Source organism: Pinus tabuliformis, chromosome 1_2 (assembly GCF_031772625.1).
Source record: "Pinus tabuliformis cultivar Carrire ecotype Pingquan chromosome 1_2, CPIR1, whole genome shotgun sequence".
NCBI classification, from domain to species: domain Eukaryota; kingdom Viridiplantae; phylum Streptophyta; class Pinopsida; order Pinales; family Pinaceae; genus Pinus; species Pinus tabuliformis.
Genome location: NC_142298.1, coordinates 428,793,601 through 428,817,065, shown reverse-complemented (window position 1 = coordinate 428,817,065; position 23,465 = coordinate 428,793,601). Strand labels below are relative to the sequence as shown.

Below are 23,465 nucleotides of genomic sequence, written 5' to 3'. Positions count from 1 at the left end.
CTCAGGATTGTCAAACGCTTAACCTGTGTAGGGTTTTGTTTTTTATGTCTGCGATTTCCTCAAATTTGAGCCCTCCACGTTAATTTTTTTTATGTATGCTTTCATTACTGGAGCCACTCAAAACACTTCAGATCTGCGTCAAGAAAATTTGCTCGAACTGTTCAGAAGTACTTTGTAACTGCTTTAGTATAGATTCAACTCCAGATCTGCATTCTGTTCTTCAAGGTTCCAGCATTTAAACAATCCACCATACACCGAATTCTGATCTGATTACCATATGCATTTGAAATTTCACGTGGTGGGCAGTCAACGTTCAATGTTGGCATCTCGGCTTACTGTATATGTGTTTCAGCTCACTGTGAATGTCGATTTTTTACACACAAGAAACTCCAGAGGTCTGTAATGCAAGAGCCGCTGAAATAACGCAGCCATAGCCAAGCCATAGCGTTCTCTGCATGCTGTTTGGTGTCAAAACATAGCCACGCCTGCCCTTCGCAGTTTCCAGCCGCAGACTTTGCCTTTCGTTGCCGTCTCCTGTGCCCATCGATTTCTGCACAGCACCGTATCAAAGGGAATGAGATATTGCGTGTTTGCCCTCTCCGGTTTCATCTTACGCCCCGGAACCCTGCATCGATTTCAAGCCCGTCCCCTGTGCCTGGGCGTCTTCCTTTCAGCTGCGTGAGCCCTTTTTTGCCCCGCCTTAGCGATTTCTGGTTGCTGGCTTACCCTGTCGGACCATTACGCAGCATCCCAAGGATCCGTATCTCCGCCCGTGATTTTATTGTTTATGCAAGTCGTATTTCGAATCAGCGGGTAATATGTTAGCGTAGAGATAGGTTTCATTGAGTTCGTTAAGATTTAAATGAATGTTTAGATTTATGCTTTAGTTTTATTTTTTAAATTAGATTTTATTTGATTTAGTTTAGAGTCTCTTTGATTTTTAATGTATTAGATTTTAATATTTTATAGTTAGCTTTTTTTTCTTTTTTTTAGATTAATTTTAGTTTAATTTCCTTAGATTTTAATTTAGGTTTTAGGTTTTTTTTTTTTTTTTGGGTCTTTAAAATTTAAATTAGATTTTAAATTAGATTTTGATTTGGTTTTTTTTTTTTTTTAAATAAAAAATAAATAAAAAATAAAATAAAACTTTTTTAGTTTTATTTTCATATTTTGGTTAATTTTTTTTTTATTTTTAGGTTTTGCTTGATATAAAAAAAAAATATATATATATATATATATATATTTAGAAAATTTTGTGGGAATTTAGTTTTGCCAGTATCAGTGGTTTTTCATTGTGTATCTTTCACACTGAGATCTGAACACAAAACAAGTATCTGGTTTCTCTGTTATTCAAAGCAATTTATTTTTCTTAGTGTCGGATATCGTTATTCGAGGAACTTTTTGGTTTTTTTACTGGATATTTAAAGCATTGTTCTGATCTTTGGGTGATAGGTGATTGTTGTTTATGATCTATGCTCTTATATCACCTGGAAAGTAATCATTTAGGCACCAATCTAACAAGGCACTGGTCTATCAAATCAATAAAACCATTATCGTGCATCTCGTCTCCCAGCCCAACTGTTTGACAGTTGGCATTCACCATCTCGCAGGGTCTACCCCCCTTAGCCGTGGGAGACAGGCTTAAACGGAGAGACCGGGGATCAGAGTGACAGCCCCCAGTCTGAGCGTTGTCGTGTCGATCCGCGCGACAACATGGCCATTTTATGCTTTTATCTTTCTTTTAGCTACATCAACCTCTAGGGCAAAGTTTTCGGTCCTGACTCAAGGATGAGTATATGAGGGTGCCAATCTCAATAAACCAATAACATCAAACCTGAAGGATGGACATGAAATCATGGGAATGATGAAGAGTGGTAAGTATGAAATGGTTATGGACACGCTACAATCCAAGTTTCCCGAGTAGTGCCCCTCCTATAACCCTAAGGCCTTAGGGGAAGGTCGGATGGTGAGAGGTGTTTGAATGATGTAAATGGCAGAGTAATGTGGAATATCATCATATATTGAGCAAATATTGGGCTGCTGGCTGGCTGGCTGTCCAAAGTAGGAGACCCACTTTTGGTGGGTAAGAGGAACCAGGGAAATACCTACTGAAAAATCAGAATGACTCAGCTAACAATTAACATGCATAAAAAAAAATGAAGACAAAAATGTTTGTTCAATTAAATTTAAAAGTAAATATATATATTTTTTGGGTTTTCATGACATTTTTCTTGCCCTACATTTTGTTTTTTGAAAAAATTATATTTTTTTCTTTTCCCAAAAAGCTTGATTTTCCTTCCAAATTCTCATTTTGTTAATAACTTAACAAAATATTGCAAAATCATTGAGAAGCCATGATTTTCATAACATTACTAAAATGGTATAAGGACTAAACATTAAAAACTGTTTCCTTTGAAGACGCCATTTATGACTTTAGATTAGAATGAACAAGTAATGAAACAAATGAGTACAATGATTTTGCATGTGTGTACCTGCCAATATTGGGTGCCCATGAAATAGCATATACTTGGTCTGCATCTTCACCAGGGGCTACTAACTCTGCAATTGGATGCCAACGCTGATGAACATCCATAAACTCCCAGATCTATAGAAATTAAAAAGTTAGTGCTCAATTTAAATAAGAGGTTGGTATTGTTAGAATGTGAATATATGCAAAAAAATTCTCCAGTGGGAGTTTTAGCCTTCAGTCACAATGGTCAAACTATTAATTTTTCACCATCTTGAATCGTTTAAAAAGTCTAGCAAGATAACATCAACACATATTAAATATTTTGCTTGCTAGAAAAGCTTTGTAAACCAGGAGAATAAAATATATACCTCCATGTAGATGTTAAACATATGTAACAATCAGATCAAACACCTCAAAAAGTTAATTCAGCTTGTAAACTAAGAACCATTTTCGAGATACATAGATGAATGTACAATTAATTTGTTTTTAAGAACTACATCTCATATTATACAAAAATATAAGAGTGCAATCAGGGCATCTTTCTCAGTGCTAATTACACAGAGACAAGATCCAAACAAGCAAGAATGTGTGTTGAATGTACAACTGCATAATGATAGTTTACCATAATTTTTTAACAAATATATTATATGATTATATTGTATGACTATCCTAGAACATTTAGTGAAGCTTCTAGTAGACCAAAGATCAATTTGATGATAAGAACAATAAATTGCAGTGTTGCATGGGGTCATGCTCCCCAGGGTGGAGGGCATGCTGCCCACACACCTGGGATAGACAAGCTTAAAAGAAGTGTTTCTCCATATCCCCAAAAATGTGAAACTAGGTGAAATGTAGTGTGTAACCTTTTGTATGAAAAAGAGGACTAGTGTAGGGAATCCCTGGTCAGACCCCCCTCCAAATCAAGGATGCCTAGATGCTCCCCTCCAAATTTTAACTTGAAAAAATAGAAAAGAAGAAAAAAAACAAACCTAAATCACACTATCTGAGTTGCCTTCCTTTATCAAACTCCCCAAAGCGACTTATCACTCATATTTCCATATCTTTAAATTATATTTTTTAATGATTTTGGATATGGGGTCCCCAAGGACAGGGACCCTGACGTCCCCTATGACACTTCCTATAATATAGGGGTTGTCTCCAAATGTCCTCCCAATCTCACTCCTATGTCCCTACATCCAAAAAACTTCATGGAACATAAATAAATTTCCTTCACCAAGCAAAATACAAATTGTAAGGCCCCAATTATTTTAAGTGCCAAAAAGGATTAAAGTAAAAACCTTGGCTCATTATTATCCAATTGCTTCATTTCCCTAAGAATATGAACATATACATGTTGTGTGATGAAAACATGTTCTTAGTTAAAAAGGGATTCTATTAAGGAGTTTTGCATCACTCAATATCAACAAAAAGTCAGCAAGAGTCATCAACTCCAGAAATCAACAAAATTAAGAAAAAATCAACAAAACTAAGCATGCATGACCTTGTGCCTAAAAAATCTAAGACCTAAAAAACTCCAAAAAAATTAAAAAAACACCCATAACTTAAATCTTTTGTAAAACCACTATCGAGCTTCTATCTATCAGAATAAGAAATTATTATAGTTACAAGTGAAACCCAAAGGCTTGTGAGAAACTATTACTTCTAATAGAGACCGCCTCATCGACGGAAAACTTCCAAGAGTAGCCAAATACTCAAATGCTGAAGTTAATTTAATTTATAATAAAATATACAATCTCTGTCTTGTTAAACTTTTCTAAAAAACAAACAAATAATGTAAAACAATGTTGCAAACATTGTGTTGGCAAATATATTTGCCGATGGTCCAGAAAACTTATCTGCAACATCGGGGAAAATACTGGAAAATATTGCAAACTTTAAAAAAATACAAAAATATTCATTTCAAATTTTTTTTAAACATCTAAAGAAACCCCCTCCCTCTAGCCCTACTATGGGCATATGTGAAAGTGAGTAACCTCTTTGTTCTCAATCCCCTGCTTTCACTCTTCACATGACCAAAAAAATCCAATTTTTTCTTGACTCAGCTGATATTTTCCATTTTTTGGCAATATATTGCAGATATATATGCAAAATTTTCATAATTGGAAAAAATTGCAATTTTTTCCATTGAGATTATCTCTGATTATGGGACATTGTGATGTCAGAAATAATTTTGTGATTTTTGCAACACATACAAAATGGTAATAATAACAGAAAACATAACCAACCACTATTATATTTATAATGAAAAAAACTCATCAAGGAACTGTATAAGGTCTTAATTCAACAAAGAGGAGATCCATGCACTTTAATCAACCAAGTCTACCTACCTTTGCAGCATTGAACTGTGGTAGATTCGAGTTGAAGCCTAAAATAAATGCAGGCTGTTGAATAGCACTGGCATGAGGCTTCCAAGCAATGGAGGCTGTCAAACATGAACATTTGCCAAATCTCTCAACCACATTACTTACATTTTGAAATTCAGCCTGTCATAAAAGATGACACAGTTAATGATCTTAGACATCAATAAGGATTAAAGAGCTCCCAAATGAATAAACAATTTCAAGTCGAGTTTATAGCAAAGCTCAAGTACATGGCAATATATTAAAAATAAATCCAAGTTGAAAACTGAATAAAACTGCATGTCACTCTAAAGAGAACCTATCAATTCCAGTTATCGATGAGACATGCTCATGACAGAATAAAATAAGCATATAAATTTATAAGCAATGTTTAAACTTCTGGACTATAAATAATAACACTGCATTCAACTCATACAGAATGACTGGAATCATACTTCCCAGAATCTTATACCTGGTATATAATGTTGGGACAAGATACATTGTAGTATTTTGACAATTGGGATCTTCCTATAAAGATGACTGGAAAAGTAGGGAAAAGAGACAAATATCTATCATTTATTTGCAATATCAGTAATGAAACTCCTTGGGATGGCATAACTTACTCTACTCAAAACTTACTCTAGCCCAACCCACTAGATTTAAAGTGCCTACACCACAGGGACAGAAGAATCCATTATAATAGGCACCTTGCTTTCCCATAGTTGTCTGAGCTACTTATCCGTTCAATTATTCCAAGTTATTTGTGCTAAGCAATATTGCCCGTACTGATCGCTGACAGCATAAAGATTTGGAATGCCATGGGTGTCAGAGTACCCACAACTTAGAACACAAGAATGCATTATGCTGGGTTTTCAGTTTACCATGGTTGCCTGAGTTACTTCTCAGCTTAATCTGCGTCTAGAATATTTTCATAAGCAAGCACTACATATAATGACTACTGACAACATCAAAGACCTGGACCAATTAATTTAAAACTTCTTGATTTCCAACAATTGATTTGCACATGTTTATAAAATCCAAAATAAGATAACTGAACACTTTGACATTCATATTTTACCTGTATTATAAGGTGGACCATGGAGCTGAATCTACAGTGCAATATTAAATTTCTCAGAAAGCCATCTCTGATTTAATAATCCGAACAATATTTTATTACCAAAAAATATTTAACCTATTAATTTAATTTTCTGAATCGTTGAAAATCAATCACACAGCAAAAATTTCAAACCCTCCAATTTACTCTTCACTTCTATTACTCTGAAAAAATAAGGGCTCCCAAACAGAGAAAATGGTACACAGAGAATTTGTACAGCAAAAATGGAACCTGGAAATTTCAGCCCACTGGAAAAGTTTTGAACCCTGGAAAACGCGACCATTGGAATATTTCAGCCACTGGAAAAATTGGCTTCTCCTCTCCTAGCCTTGTAGGGCCCATGCACTGGAAGAATATCTAGCCCCCACCTAGGCCATGACTGAGAAAAGTTCTAAATAGAAATCCAACTGCAGTGACTGATATTATTTCTTCTACTTATTATTTCAGAAATAACTTATTCACAGAGTATCTGCAGCAAATATCGAAATAAATTATACTGGAGCCTTCACAATTAAAATACTGTGGAAAGTAAATGCAAGGAAAAATGCTAGCACAAGTATAATCACAATGACAGTTATTTTTGGATAATTGTCCCTGGAAAAACCCAATGTGGGAAAACCGGTGCAACAGATGAGGGTTTCTTTATTGATCTTCAGCAAAAATCTCATGTACACGATACAACCAGCAGAATAGAAGAGGAACTTATGTCAGAAATATTATAGACGATATTCTCTCGTTTCTCACCTAAATTCCAACTCTGGAGAGGACCTGCTGCCCCTTCTATGTCTCAATGTGTTAGCCTCTGCAAAGGGACTGCGCAGTCCTAGCGTCAATCCCAGTGTCACAGCCTCAACGCTGTCCCTCCTCTGCTCTGCGTCTCCTTTCTGCTCTTGCACCCCTAACTGATGTTGATGCCCTCTCTCCTTCTCACCTGCAACTCTCCCTCTGATTCGATTTCCTATTGCCAAACTTTGACCAATGAGAAAATCGATCTTACTTGGGTAACTGAGTATCTGCCTGGGGTGTCTTGCAAATGCCCATCAAAGTCCTTCTTATAATCATCCAGTGGAGTAATCAACGGCGCAAATTAGATTCTAATCAATCGTTCAGATCATATTGACTTGATCCTCGTCTTCTTCTAGAAGTTTCACCCACAGTTTGATTAATACCCTTTAATTATTTTAATTTCCGAAGTTTAGACTTAGGAACCCATTAAAAATAATTAATTATTTTAATAAAACTGTCTTCGGGTGGAATTTCCCAAAACGATTTCTAGGTATTGTGGAATACATGTTTCCAAGCGTCTCTGCAAATTTTGAGGCTTAGAGCACACCCAATGCTACCATAAGTCAATAGTGACTTGTACGGTTCCCTGCAAAAAGCCCTCGAAATGAGTTTTAGCCCACTTGCAAATTCGGCCCTCCAAGATCTCAACCTCCTTCAGTTTCCTCCAGAATTTCCTACTGCAACATTTCCTTCTCCTTACCCTTGACTCTCTCACTCTCCACTTGAGAAAATCACTCTCTCAATGTTCAATGTGTCTTTCTCCTATCCTTAAGCTTTCTTTTATAGCTTCTTATTAGATTTCCTTGAAACCAACACCCAATATTTAGTTCCTAGCATAAAAACTTACTGAATAAACACACAACTAGGTAACTAACAAAAACTATTCAACAGAAGCAAATAAACATCTAAATGACAATAATACACACAAATTTCTATCTAGCAAATCAGTTCATCATTAATAAAAACTCAGAACCTACTTGGGCTCTCGTCCTGGGATAATGGCCCAACTAAGAAATTACATATAGAACAATAAACCTGGAGTTATCCACCTAATCAAGCCCTAGATCTATCTTTCAATCTTCTTCGACTTATCTAGATATGTCTCCCTAGTTGCTCCTAGCACGTTCCTCGAACTTGGCACACTAGAGTATCATAGTCCTCCTCCTCCTAAGACTAGTGTCGTTATATAGTGTATCTTCTCCCTCTCCCTAACCTTGCTTTTATAACTTTACATTGGGATAAAACCCTAACCCTAACTCTAATCTCAAAGTGATTGACAACCAAGATTAGATCTCGCCCCACTTGAGATCATTGGCTAAGATTAATTCTTACTCACTAAAATGAATTACTTTACTTTTCCTAAGTTTTATTAGCTCAATAAGCCAACATAATAACATGTGTTTTTTCCTAAGTTAGACGTAGGCTAAGTTACATCAAAAACTTGCTCAACCTAGACCAAGTGTTCTAATGAGAATGTGGGCAACTTTTGCACCCCTAGACACAAGGCTCGTGCATAAATACCTGCCCGAGCTACAGAAATTTGTGAAAAATCCTTGAACTGCAAGTACTGGAATTTATTCTCCTAACTGATTATTAGTTTATTAATTTTCTGATTAATATCGAATAATTCTCACTGCAATTCTTCACAAAAAAATAAAATACACTGCGGAAAATTAAATTGGAACTAAGAAATTCATGCACACCATTAACACAGATATTTTTCGACTAATGTCCCCGGAAAAACCCTGAAGGGAAAACCGGTGCAACAGACGGGGGTTTATATTATTATTTCAAAAATAAAAATCTGGAGTACAATAATCTAGATGCCTCACTGGAAATCCTCTAGCAAATAATCTGACAAATCCTGGGAGAGAATTTTCTACCTCTGCAAATCAACTAGCCTCCTTTTGGCCTAGTCGCACTGTTGGCCCGCGCAATTTTGTACGGCCCTTGAAACTGCCTCCAACTAGGTTGTCTAGCCCCCCTCTGCCTCTGGAAATGACTTGCTCTTCCTTCTAGGTGGTCTCCCGACCTTCCACAACTGAATTGATCTCTTCCCGACACTCACACGGGGGTTTTTGGCTCACTCACACTACCCAGACGACTTTTCTGCAAAACAATTTGGCCTCCCTCTTTCCTGCCTCGCCGACACTGGAAAACTATTGGGAAATTCCTCCAGAATTCTCTCTGCTGCTCCCTCAATCACCGATGCTCCTCCACTAGATCGAATTCTTCCCTCACTTAATCATTGTGCGTTGGGAAATTTGCACTGCCTGGATAATTTGCTCCCTCACTTGTGTGTCTCTCCTCATCCATTGATCTACTCTAGTAATCTCTTGTTGGAGCCTCAATGACCATGATTAGATCCTCATCAACGGCTAAGATCATCTTAGACTCGATCCCAGTGTTGCACGAAGCGCCCCCCCCACAGTTCCACGCCCCGAAGCGCGTCCCGTACGGAAGCGCCTAGGAAGCTTGGCCGGAAGCGGCGCTTCCGAATTTGGAAGCGCCGCTTCAGCTTTTTTAGCCGCTTCCTGGAAATTTGGAAGCGCTGTATGGAAGCGCCGAAGCGTGCTTCGTACGGCGCTTCGGGCGTCAAAAGCGTGGCGCTTCAGAGGAGGAAGCGTACGCTTCCCGTACGCTTCCGTACGCTTCCAGAAAAGCTTCCGGAAAAACGTTTAGAAAATCGTTTTTTTTTTCAATTTTTTTTTTAATTTTAGGTGAGTTTGCTTGTTGGGGGTGGGTCCACCTTGGGTTAGGGTGACGAATGAAGACAAAAAAAAATATAAATATAGCAGATGCTCCCTCATGGTAATGTTAAATTCTTAAAGTAATAGTGACATTCTCCTTTATTTTTCATTTTCATCCTTTTACTTAAATTTTTAACATTACCATGAAATGACTCAGGATGTTTGAGAGTGGTTCCAGCCTCATTGGAATTCATATGGAGAAAATAGAATTTCATATCCTATTCAAAATTCAGCAGACTTAACAGTTTTCAGGAATTCAGGATCAATGGGATTGTGGCATTTCATTAGATTATATCAAGTATGAAGGTATGCAATTAGCATTTAATCAAGAGCACCAAGTCCTATATGTACCCTAGTGTTGGTGGTGTTAATTGTTGAACTCCTTTGTCAAGCGGCACGCCCTTAGCAAAAAATTACCTTTCAATCAAGTCAAAATCATCGATCAAACATGTTAAGCTTTTTCTACCATATTTTAAGTCTTGAATTAGGTAGTTTGATCAAAATTGGGCAATGTTGACTGATATCCCTAGACAATCGAGGTAGAGGCAAAGGCTAGACAAGAGGAGAAGAATCTAGATTCTAGATCATTAATGTACAATGGATGTTATATCTGTCTTGATTTATGCAAAAATATGCATGTTTTCATGTCTTCTACAATTAATTTGGTATTTGGGATGTTTGTTTTGAGTATAAATGCAAAAAAATATAAATATATATATATATAGCAGACGCTTCCGCGGACGCTTCGCTTCCTAGATTTTTGGAAAATGACGCTTTGGCGTCCCCGCTTCCAAAAAACGCTTCCGCTTCGTGCAACATTGCTCGATCCATGTCGAGTCTCTAGAGCATTCTCGATCATCCTCAATTAATTCCCATTAATTAATCAATTCTCCTAAGTTAGACTTAGGCAATTTTTAATTATTGATCAATTGATTTAATTGAGGCAATTCGCAAGCTTTTCTCACAAAACCTTTTTCGGGTTTTATAGAACTCATGTTCTTTAGCTTCTTAGACACAAATCGAGACTAGAACACTTGTCAGACACAACAAAAACTAACAAAATCAACACTCCCTCTTAGTGAGGGAGGTACTTCTACCCCCTAGAACTCTCTTCGATCCTAGACCTGTTTTTGTTGCCTTGGCTGCTCCGTCTAAACTGGAAGACTTTTCTACCACTTGGTCTGGAAATATCCTCGAAGTGCAACTCCCCTTGGCATTGTTCCTAAAAGGCTCTTGCTCTTGAACAACCTTCTTAACAAACTTGGAGGAATCTGTCAATTGCTCCTCCCAACCTGAACCTGAAGGTTGGCCTCCTTTGAGCTGCTCAACCTTCGGAGCCTCCCGCTCCCTATTCTTTGTCATTGCTACTAAGCTAAGTCCTAGCACAATTGTCGGCTTGTCTTGGTGCTTTGAGACACCCACGAACTCTGCTACCAATCCCTCGAATAGTATGATCTCCCTCTCTCCCTTTAAAGGCTAACCTCCACTAATCCTACTGGCAAGTTGGTACTGTCCTTTGTACCTTATTGTTGGCTACAACTACCAAATTGTGCTTGTTGCGGTAAATCCCCTGCCCATCAACTCCGTACCCTTGTTAATAATTTTGCCTATGACTTTCTCAACCCTAGCAACAACTTCCCCTTTGATCCTTGCAACAATTGTCTACTGCCAGGTGGCCAACCTCCGCCTATCACACCCCCTCTACTCCCATGTTGTGTCAACAAATATTCTTATTGAAAAGTGTAACTAGGTTCAGTCTTCATAATTGTACTTGTATCACTATGTATTTTATGTAAAAGGAAAAAATAAGAAAAAGAATTGTTTATTATTATTATTTCATTAGTTAAGCATGTTCTTCATGCTTCTAGGATTTTATTTTAGTCAAAGAGTCAAACCCAGGACCAAGTCGACCCTCCAAGATGACAAGTCGTCTTAACCAAGAGACGTGATTTTTCACATATTGAAACAACTATATATCGGCAGAATCCCCACCAATTTCGCAAAAAGATTCAATATAGTTCTATGATGAAATTTGGATCCTCTACATCTTAACCAAGCTACTGTAATGTATGGAAGGCCAAAGACATGATTATGTAGTTCATGCCTCTATTTTTGACCGAACTACTGGGATGTGCAGACTACTATGATATAAGGAAGGTCGAAGAAATACTGTGACATATTATTGGGAAACACTAGGCTACTATAATATACTACTGTAAGGGACCTATGACATGTTAATATGGAAGAGTGAGGTATGTTGCAGAAGGTCGTGTCATGCTATTGTGAAGCGCTGAGATCTATAAAGCTACTACAAGTCTTTTCTAAGGAGAACCTTGATCCAAGCCTATGAATAGCTGGAAGAATAATTTTGATCCAAGCTTATGAAAAGTTAGCAAATGAACCTTGGAAGGAGGAGATGACTTGGATCCTTGTGGTATATCTAGTCTTGGTCTTGGGTCTTGGATATCTCATTTTGATTTGATTTTATAAGAAAAGATCTTTCTAGGTTTCCCCCTTGTGGGGTTTTTGCCCTGGCTTGGAGCCTATATCTTATGTCTCTTTTTGTCTGTGATCTTCATATTTTTGCATTTTGGTAACTGCTTGATGAAAAGAAGAATACAAATGTAATAGTAATAAGCCTACAATAATTTCACAAGTAATTATCAAGTAAGAGAAATCATCATTTTTTTCCCAGTGATGACAAAATCACTAATATATCGCCGAATATCGAAAATATCACGATATTTTCGACAAGCCAAAAAATTGCCGAGAAAATATCGCGATATTTTGGCTCCCAAAAATAGATATTTACGAGATATCGTTGATATCTCAACAAAATATCGCGTGACAATATAAAATATTGTTGGGTCAACTGGGCCGCGGCTAGAAAAGGGAAATTTTCCTTTTTTTTCTTCATTTCGATTTCTGAGTGTTGGAGAAGGAAGGGGAAGAGCTTTGCAGTGGTTGTCAAGGAGGGATTGAGGATCAAACAACCATTATCACCACCAACTAAGAATTTTTTGTGGATCAAAAATTGAAGAATAGTGAGATAAACTTCATTTCTTCCATTAACAGGTATGTCCTTAAAAACCCCTATCTTAATGATTTTTTCATAGATTTAGGGCTATGCTTGCTTGACTCTTTGCCTACCAACATTTTGCTTCTTTGTTTTTTTTCCATTTGCTATGATTTTCATGACCATGAGCCAATGCAAGGGTTTTCTCCGTATTTGGACAACAAGCTTCATTTTTTTCAACTATCTTATGCACACTCTTATTGCTATTTTTCATTCACATTGCAAATAATGCAGTAATCTTTTTTTAATGAGGTGGTTATTACTTATTCTTTTTTGAGTTGGGGGGTTTAATGCCAATTTTTTGTTTTTTTGGTGCCCTAGGTTTGAATTAGTTCACTACAAATATGCCAAAAGCCTTGGACCCATTTTGGGAGTATGGGGAGCCTGATGGTGGGACAAATCGGGCATATCTATCATGCAAATTGTGTGGGACCAAGATGTCAGGAGGGGTTACGCGATTGAAATACCATCTGGCTAGACTCCCTGCACATGATGTAATGCATTGTACGATTTCTAGTGCGGAGGTTATACAAAAATCTCTTGAAGCAATTCATGAAAAAGACAAAAAGATAGCTGTTACGGAGAGGGCATTGGTCTCAGATAGATAACTGCTAGTTTTATTTGTTTTGCTACATATAAGTTTATAACTCATGATGATGAGATACTTTTATATATGTGATGTTATTTTGTATTGGTTCTCCACATTTGAGTCCTTGATTGGACAATTATCAGAGATTAACAGGATTTGGTATCACCTTTGATGTATCATTTCTATCTTACATCCACTACATCATATATATCAGTGCTTCCTTCATATTTATGTGCCAATGTGTTTATTTCATGTCGTTATTGCTTTATGTGTTTAAAATTTTGAAAAAAAAATCAATATATTATGCATTTTTTATGTTTGCCGATATTTTCGCCGATAATGCCAATAAGATGTTTTTTGCACCCTCGCCGATATTTTGCTGATATCGATATTATCAACACAACTTTTACCTGCCTATTGATTTCTCAACATTGTATCAGAGCTAAGGTGATGGAAAGGCATTTTAAAGATCACTCTTGTTGGCATATCTCTAAGGCAGTTCGTTGAAGAAATAACGCAAGCTCCCTGCAGCATATATCCTGAATTGATGTGAATTTCTGCAGAGTCTATGATCTGAGTTAATGCAAGTTTTTGGTGTAGTCTATTCTCTTGGTCAATACAAGATTTTGTGGTTCTCCTTTAATGAAGTCTGAGCTTTCCTCTTGAAGTTCTGAAGCAGTTCGAATTACCCCTTTATGTTTCTACAACGATCCAAATCATGACAGTGATGCGAAGCAGTGTTGTGAAAATCGCGATAATTTTTCGATAAATTGAAATTATCGCGATTTTTTCGTTGTCCCGATAAAATCGCGATAACTATACGAAATAATCGCCCGAATTTTTTTTTGCCGATTTTTATTGAAATTATCGCAATAATTTGAAATTATAGCGATAATTTCGATTTTATCGCGATAAAAAAGGAAATAATCGTGGGGGGTCGCGACAGCGCTGTTTTATAGCGTTTTTTTGGTTTTTTAATGAGCTCATTTGAACAGTCATGTGCGGAGGGCAGAAGAGAGCTAGGAGACCAAGCTGGAGAGGGTTTTTAGCTAAATCTAAGTGCTTAGAGGAGAAAATCAAGAGGAGACCACCGATTTCTCCATAGAAATGGTATGTGGATTAATTTTTTTTTGTTTTCATTGTTTAAAAACATTGTTTTTGTATGTTTTTCATTGTTTTTGGTTGGATAACTTGGTATGGGCACCATTTTTCTTTTGTTTTCATTGTTTTTAAAGATTTTTTTGTATTTCTTCATTGTTTTTGGTTGGGTAACTTGGTATGACTATGGGAACCAATTTTTTTTTTGTTTTCATTGTTTTTAAATATTGTTTATGTATTTTTCATTGTTTTTGCCATTTGGTTGGGTAACTTGGGTTTGGAATGGTTGGGTAACTTGTGTTTGAAACTTTGAACTTTGGAATGGTTGTTTTAGGTTGGGTAACTTGGATTTTCAATGTACAATGTTAAAAATTAAAAATTAAAATACTAAATTGTAAATTTGTAACTTGTAATTTTGTAAATGCTAAATTGTAATCCTTATTTTCCCATAGGTTCACAACTGCACCAAAACACCATTCAAGAGTCAAGACTTCAAGTTTGCAACTTCAAAGTTCAAAAACAAACATGCCAAGGAAATTGGATCCTTTCTGGGAATATGGTGTACCTGATTCTCCGAATGATAGACTAAACTTGAGTTGCAAGTTGTGTGGCCACCCTATGTCTGGGGGGGTGTACAGGTTGAAGTTTCACCTTGCAAAAATCCCTGGAAAAGATGTGGGGCCTTGTACAAATACAAATCCTGAACTTATCCAAAGAGCCATGAGAGCATTGGAAAATTTAGAGCAGACTAGAGAGGCCAAAGAAGAACTCAAAAGGCAACTAAAAAGGTCAGCTGAAGGAAGTGGGCCAAGTGGCACTGGTTCTACTGCAGCATCAACCAATCCGGTAGCTGCCACATCATTTTTTGTTCCTCGAACCACACCTGGTTCACAGCCATCTATCGGTTCAATGCTAAAAAGAACTGAGAAAGAACAAGCTGACAAGTTGCTGGCAAAATTTCTCCTCTTGAGTGATATTCCTTTCAGCATTGTAAGGAATAATCCATTTTTCCAACCTATTGTTGATGCTATTGCCAGTGTTGGCCCAGGGTACAAAATCCCTTCTTATCATGATTTCAGAGGCCGAATTCTTCAAAATGAAAAGCGTGACTGCACCCAAAGATTGGAGGATTTTAGGGCATCACGGGCACAAACAGGATGCACTGTTATGTCAGATGGTTGGACTAAACAAAAGGGGAGAACCCTTATAAACTTCTTGGTTAGTTGTCCCAAGGGAACTATGTTTATCAAATCTGTTGATGCATCTGCACAAATCAAAGATGCAAAAACTTTATGTGATTTGCTAGATGTCTTTAATTTTGGAGGTGGGTGAACAAAATGTTGTCCAAGTCATAACGGACAATGCTGCAAATTATGTTGCTGCTGGCAGGATACTTATGGACAGGCATCCTACTTTATTTTGGACACCTTGTGCTGCACACTGTATTGATTTGATGTTGGAGGACATAGGGAAAATTCCCTTTGTCAAAGATATTGTTGATTCATCCAAAAGCATTACAAAATTTATATATAACCATACATCTGTGCTTAGCTTGATGAGAAGATTCACCAACAACAAAGAGTTGGTGCGCCCCGCCATTACACGGTTTGCCACCAGTTTCATATCTCTTCAATCCCTCTTGAATTCTATGTGGAATGTGAAGAGAATGTTTCATTCAGAGGAGTGGCCTGTTTTGCCAATGAGCCGCAAACCAGAAGGAGAGGCCGTATGCAGACTAGTTTCATACCAGGAAGACTTCTGGGCGGGAGTGCAGGAGCTGTGCGCCATTACTGAACCTTTGGTAAAGGTTCTTCGGTTGGTTGATGGTGAGAAGCCCGCAATGGGCTATTTGTATGAAGCCATGGACAGGGCCAAAGAAGCCATTCGAGCCTACTATGATAGCAAGGGAGATGATGGGTTTTAGAGACAACTCCTCCTATGGGGAGTGATTAATGAGCGATGGAACAACACACTCCATCGTCCCATTCATGCTGCTGGGCTTTTCCTGAACCCTGCATTTTCTTACGCATGTGGGTTTGATTTTGATGCTGAGATCATGGATGGATTCTTATCCTGTGTCCAGAAGATGGTGCGATCTCCAGAACAACGTATAGAGATCTCTAAACAAACTGAGACATATAGGATGGCAGGTGGCACATTTGGCTTTGAGATGGCTATCACTGATAGGACGATTAAAATGCTAGGTATTTTTTAGTTTGTAACTTTGTTTCAAATTTCATTGTCTCTTCAAATTCCATTTTTTTTCTTATGTTTATTTAAAATTTTATTTGTAATTTTGTTGTAGATGCATGGTGGAAAATGTATGGTGGTAGGGTACCCCTTCTGCAAAAGCTTGCCATTCGCATCCTCAGCCAAACATGTAGCTCCTCAAGATGTGAGCGCAACTGGAGTGTATTTGAAAAAATACACAACAAGAAGCGCAACAGGTTAACACTTAAACATTTAAAATATTGCAAATTTCTAAATAAATTTTTGAATTCATTAAACAATATTTTTTTATAATTATTAATTATTATTTGATGATCTTTGTACAGGTTGGAGTCCCAACGACTTAATGACATGGTCTACGTCTACTACAATCTTCGATTGTGGGTGAGGCAACTTCAGAGGACACCTGATGTGGATGCCATCTCATTGGATGGGATTGACACCACTGCTGCATGGAGGGTTGAGGCCGAGAGGCCTCTCATGGAGTCTGCTGATGATTGGTTAGTGCAGGATGTAGTGGAGGGGGAGGAGGAGCAGGAAGTGGAGGAGGAGGAGGAACAGGAGGAGGAGGTGACACCACCTGCCCGGGCTACCACTGCCACCAGTAGAGGACGTGTTCTACCTCCTATAGCTCCTACTTCTAGTTCTTCAGCTTCTAGAGCACATCAGACTCCACTGCCATCTCCACCAGCACGGGCACCAGCATCTACATCTAATGGGAAAGGGAAAGTTGTGGCATTTTCCCACAAGAGGGGCAGAGGAAATCAATAGGATTAGACTTTAGTTATTTTCTTCATTTTATTGTATATGGCATTATGACATGATGAGATACATTATCATATTTTTTGTTGATATTTTGAGGCTGAGTTGGAACTCAGGAGTCAGGACTTACTATTCAGGACATGAACCAATGTTATGCGTGATTTTAACACTAGAAATGATATTAAACATCTTATATATTAGTTCTTTTATCATATTTATGTGTCAATGTATTTATTTTATGTTGTAGATGGTTTAGATATTAAAAAAAATGAAAAAAAAAATGAAAAAAATGAATATTTTTGTACCGAACGATTATTTCCCGATAAATCTGATTTTTCCCTCGCATCGATATTATCCCGATAATGATTAATGCAACATTGATGCGAAGGCTTAACAAGTGATCCAAGTTATATACTCCTAGAATAACACTGATGTGAAGCTTTGTGGAATCTGTGGTTTGTGATTTGATGCGCGTTTGTTCCACAGTGATACGAAGGTGTGACGGAACAATAATGCGAGATACCTATACTTGGACAATACTGCGAGTTACTTACTCTTGGATTGTGATGCAAGATGCCTCTTGCTGACCATGCACTCTTGGACTATGGTGCGAGATGCCTCAAAAAATTAAAAGAAAAAAGGAATTTTTTTATGTTGGCCTGCATAGGTACATGGAACCGGTCTTGAACCGGCCATTTCAGTGAAATAGGCTGGTTCGGTGTCGAACTGGCCGGTTCTGTTACAAAACCAGCCAGTTCAGTATTGAACCAGTCTATTCCGATTCGGACCGGTTTTGGGCCAAAAACACACAGACCGGCCAGTTCCACCATTTTGGTCCGGTTCTGATAACACTGATCCTAGGGAGTTTTTTAACCTCCCCAAATTATGTGTATTTGTAAACACAGAAAATTGGCAGAGTTTTTCTCATAGATATACCCCAAAGCTAGGGTAGAACTTATTGACGAGGTCTTAGGTGAGTCCTAGTGTTTATCGAATCTATGTATTTTTCATACTAAATCATGTGTCTTGTCACAAAATTTGGTAGAGTCTCGAGTGCTTTATGTCTATGTGTATTTCCCCTTCTAAGGGTTGATGTTGTAATATTTGATGTAAAAGTGTGTTTAGAAATATTTTTGGTGAATGGTTCCTCATAATTAAAACACCATTACCAAAATATTCTTTAGATACACTTAGAGGGTGGAAAATTAATGAATCCCGTCTTGAGTCTTTTAATTTCAATTCCAAGCAAAAATAAAAATTAATATTAGCAAGAAATTATCCAAAAAAAAAAAAGGGAAAATGAATTACCCTCCAACTGGAAAATTATCAAAAATCCCTCGAAGGTTCATGGGTGTCTAGAAAAGGTTAATTTTTTTAGGTCCTCCATCAAAGGAAAATTCAAATTTTTGAGAAAAATTAAGACTTTGGACCATGGTGGTTGAGTCAAGGATCATTTTTCAAGGAAAAAAGGTTGGAAAAAATATATTTTGAACCAAGATCAAGGCCTTCATCAACAAATTCGATTTTTTTCAAGATCAAGGGACAATTTGATTTTGCCGTGGATTAAGAAGCAATTAGTCATTATTCTCGAGGCTCAAGTCAAACTAGCCGGTTATTTCCACTTGGAGGAGTTAGTCCCTATCATTTTTTCTATATAAGGAAGTTATCAAGCTCCTCATTGTAACAATGAACTGTTGTTGAAAATATTTTGTATTGAGCTAAGCTCTACTGGAATTTTTGCATCAATAAAAAGACTTTGGGGTTTCAATTCAAGGTGTCTCTCACTCAATGATTCATGGCATGTGTTGAATGGGTTTAATGCTCTAATTTTATGTTTTCATTGAAGATCATTACTTCATAACCAGTGGTTGGACTATCTATTAGCGCAGGTATCTTGTTTTAGGTATTGGGCTAGAGTAAACATATCGAAGCTGGTGGATCTAGCAGGTATCTCTAGATCACTAGCCCATTTGTGTGAATTGAACCCCTGTGAAGCTAATGATCTCTCTTCTCTAGATCACTAGCCCATTTGTGTGAATCGAACCCCAATGAGGCTAATGATCTATCTTTCAAGTGTATAGAGATATTTTCAGGTGATTCAAGCCTCGGTCAAAGACCAACTTCATGGACTTTGAGGTGATCACATTTTGTTTGGACCCTGAGCTTATCTAACGAATTTATTCTACGGAGTTTGGGTTTGTGCATTTATTTAAAATTATTTCCATCAAAATACTTTTTTTTAAATCTATTGGGGCTATTAATGAATTATTTGCTAATTAGAGCTAATTTTCTCTTGTAGATTATTGTAAATAATTTGTAAATTATTTCTAACCCTTGTAAATTATTTTTCTCATTTGTAAATAATATTTTGGGGTTTTATTTTAGAAATTTCTAGATCTTGTGTCTTGTGCTCTATTTATTCATCTTGCAGGCACTTGATTTCAAAATTTCAAAGGAAAATCTGAAGCAAAGGTGACTAGACATCATTCAGCCCAAACTGTTGGGGTTTTAGGGCCAACGTCAAACTTAGAAGGAATCATCCAGCCTATCAGGGGAGTGCGTTGGGCATTTGAGGGTGGATCTAGGCCTTTTAGGGCCTGATCTACAAGACCCAAGTGCCCAAAATTGGACTCTAGGCCTGGAAGAGAAAATGTTAGCCCTAGAGGGCTTTTTTGTTGCTGCAATTGGGGGGTTTTCTTGAGCAATTATTTTTTGAAGTGGTTTGCAGGTGGTTTCTAAAAGGTTAAAATCAAATTTTTAGCACTCTCTCAACATTTTTGGCCTTGATTGACCTAGCCACAGGGGTTAGAGGCCATTTTTGGCCGGGTCGTGGGGATTTGAGGGCTAAAAGTCCTAGCCGCATCCTCTTGGAGGCCTTTCTTGGCAAGCCGCGGCCCTAATTAGGCCTCTAAGGCCTAACTGCAGGCCTAAAGAGGCCTATTCTCCTCTCATCAAGCGATTTCTAGGGCTAATTCTTTGTTTTGCAAGTTTGAGGTAATTTCTAGCAAGGGTTTGCAGTGAATTGTCAGTATATTTTGTCAATTTACAGGCTAATTCTTTGTTTTATAGGCCTATCATCCACTGGGGAAGGGTTTCAAAGGCCAATCTTTCATTTGCTTAACCATTCTAACCCTTGGAGGCCTAGCCGCTAGCATAAACAAGGCTACAAGCCCGAGCCGTGAGGCTTAGAGCCTCTTTCCACTAGGCCACAAGCCTCATTGGGCTTCCTAGGCCTAGCCACATCCCTTGGGTGGCTAAATCCATTCCCAAATTTTGTTTTAAGGCTGATCTATTTGTGTTCTTGAGGAGGTTACAAGGTCAAAACTTCAAATTTTCAAGCCCTAATCTTGCTAGCTAGTGTTGCACAAGTCTGATCTATTATTTGCATAAGTTTTTGGGCTAACAATTTGTGGTTGCAGTGGTCTCAAAGGTCTGATCCTTGTTTTCCAAGCTAACTTTTGTGAGTGCAGGTGTTGGAAGAGCTATTTCTCTCCCATCTCCAAACTTGGCATAGGCCACTAGGCCTAAGGGTTTGCTTCTCCTACCCTCATCCTTCTCATCTCACTGTTCATATTTATATCAGATCTGAAGTATTTATAGCAGTGGCATAAGTGACACATAATCATTAAGAAGAAGCCTTAAAACTAATCTAAATAGCCTCAAGATCTTAAAGAAATTCACTAATACACATAAGAGGCAATTTGTCATTGATTGATCTCATTTGCAATTGAAATATTGGGCTGTAATTATCAATAAAGAGGTCTGATCAGTTTTGCATTAAGAACTCAAGACTAAATTCTAAAAAGCTTAAGAAGTCTAAGAATCATTTCATAATTGCTTGAAGTCTTATCATTGGAATAGTTTTTTTTTCAAGTCGATTTTGGGACTGCTATTGTGTAATTGGTTGACTGATATATAGTAGTGATATATTGCTGTCTTGATAATAGCCTTCCAATGCATCATTCTTGCATCAGCATAACATTTCATTAGCATTTAAATAGCTCTCTCTTTTATTCTGTTAGACTTGTAATTGCATTTAACATATTGCATCTTTGCATAGTATATCATAGCTATTCTCATTGACTTGCATTTGCATCCTTGTTTAATCATGGTTAGCAATCTCATATTTCCTTGTGATTTTCATTATTGGTGCTTAAGAGAAATTGCATCTCTCTCCTATATCTAATCGGTTCATAAGTAATAAGAAGATCTTGTCTCTAATTGACAAGTAACACAAGAATATATTGCTCTCATTATTGTGCTCTCAAGATCATCTTACAAGAAGAATCTAATAAGCATTTTGGATAATTGGAATTGCTAATTTTGTTGGAATTATTTATCTTGCCTCATTGAGATAGTCTTTCAATTTTTCTCTAAGTGCTTCATTTAATTGCTCTTGTCATCTTGTGTTGAATAAGCATCTTTGATTTCAAGTAATCTAATCTTATTGAAGTACTTAACACATTTATATAATCTCATTGAAGCAATCACTCACATCTTGCATTCCATTCTAAGTTAGAAGTGCATTTATAAAATATACCTCCAAGCATAAGCTTGGTTGTAAGAAGATAGGACCACCTTCTCCAAACAATTTGAGGACTCTAGACCCTCATTCGCAGTTAACATAGGTGACCTTGCAGTTCTCTTGTGGGCAATCCCTTGTAGGAATGGAGGCACCTAGGTGGTTAGAACCCCACGGGAGGTATCGTTAATGAGGCCATAGCCTCCTTCCTTTGGGCTTCTCTCTACAACTTGCGTTCGAGACTAGTTCCAAAAGAATTGAGAAGGAATCACTTAGATTAGGCATATAATTAAAAGTCACCAAGAGCTTGCATCTTGTTGTCGTCCGTATTGTACAGGCATCGCGACAATGCTCAGGACGGGGTTTGTCACTCTGATCCCCGTTCACTCTGTTCTAGTTGTCTCCCAACAACAGGCTATGGGGGTTAGTCCCTATGGAATGAAGTGAAGGAAAGAAAGTTGAGAATCAACTTCCTTGAGAGACACAGATGAGTGGCCTAGCCACTTGGTTGAAATCAAGCAAAATTATGACTAGATTAGATTTTCTACTATGGGACCAGTGCCTTAATGGAGTCACAAATTCTTGTTTCTTATGGATTTGAACCAAATGATCGAATGGACACCCATTGCTTGAAAGATTGACTAACCTATGTGAGATGCTTATGTAAGAGATTATGAGTGAAGTTTATCTTGAGTTAAGATTCCTCTAAGTTGTTTGAGTAATTTGATTAGAGACCTTCTGATGGTACCTAACGATAGCGAAATGCAAATCTTAAACAAGATAAATTGCTTACAGATACAAGTGCAAATTTCACAAGATATCAAATAACCCAAGATGCCAAATGCTAACAAGAGTTAATCAAGATGCTGATCACGGATTTATGACAGTTTATATCAGCACTACTACTTCAGAAAATTCATATTTACCAATGTATAACAACAATGCATAAACCACTCCAAATAATGAAAATTACTCAACACATTGAACCATAAAATTTCCAAATTAACCAACAATGTAAATCATCTTCTTTAGCACACTTTACGATGAAGTATTCAGCATAATTCGAATCTGATTTTAAGATTACAACAGTAAGTAAAGACAGATCAGCAAGATAAAACTTCCCAAACTAGATATCCAATATGCCCAAAAATAGCAAAATGCACTAGAGCTTGAAAATTTCAGTTTTAGGGCTTTTGGTGAGTTTGGCTTAATAATTTTCAGATTTGATACGATTATTACAGCAGTGAGTTAACCACAGATCAGCAAATTAATCCAGCCAAAAATAGATGCCCAATACTTCTAAAAATAAAAAATTTTCACCAAACTTGAAAAAATTAATTTTTTTAGTTTTTTAGAGAATATGATTCAAAAATTTCATAATTGATAAACTAATTACAGCAGTAAGTTAGTTACAGATTGGCAAACTAAAAATACTGAATATGTTGCCCCAAATGTCTAAAAATAGTAAGTTTTTGCCGGGGAAATGAAAATTCAAAATTTTAGTCCTAATTAAGTATATGCTTCAGAAATATTTCAGACTTGAATTTTACAGTTATGTAGTAAATTCCAACAAGCTAAGATGTTAGATCTAGGCCAAAATAGAGATGCCCAAGTGGCAAAAACTTAGATTTTGCAATTTCAATCGATTTTGACCAATTAGAATATGATTTTAGGGCATAGAAATGAATGATTTAACTGTTATAATGAAA

General features: G+C 37.1%; 1 protein-coding gene across 2 annotated transcripts in view; it reads right to left on the bottom strand.

Moving 5' to 3' along the window:
* SEH1H (Transducin/WD40 repeat-like superfamily protein) overlaps window positions 1-23,465 on the bottom strand; it is a 346,770-nt gene that overhangs the window by 60,904 nt on the left and 262,401 nt on the right. For both annotated transcript variants that reach the window (XM_089395337.1, XM_089395336.1), the window contains exons 5-6: window positions 4,819-4,974; window positions 2,493-2,605 (exon numbers count right to left, since the gene is read on the bottom strand). In XM_089395337.1, the coding sequence (XP_089251463.1) occupies window positions 2,493-2,605; window positions 4,819-4,974 (269 nt within the window). The remainder of the gene's footprint in view (window positions 1-2,492; window positions 2,606-4,818; window positions 4,975-23,465) is intronic.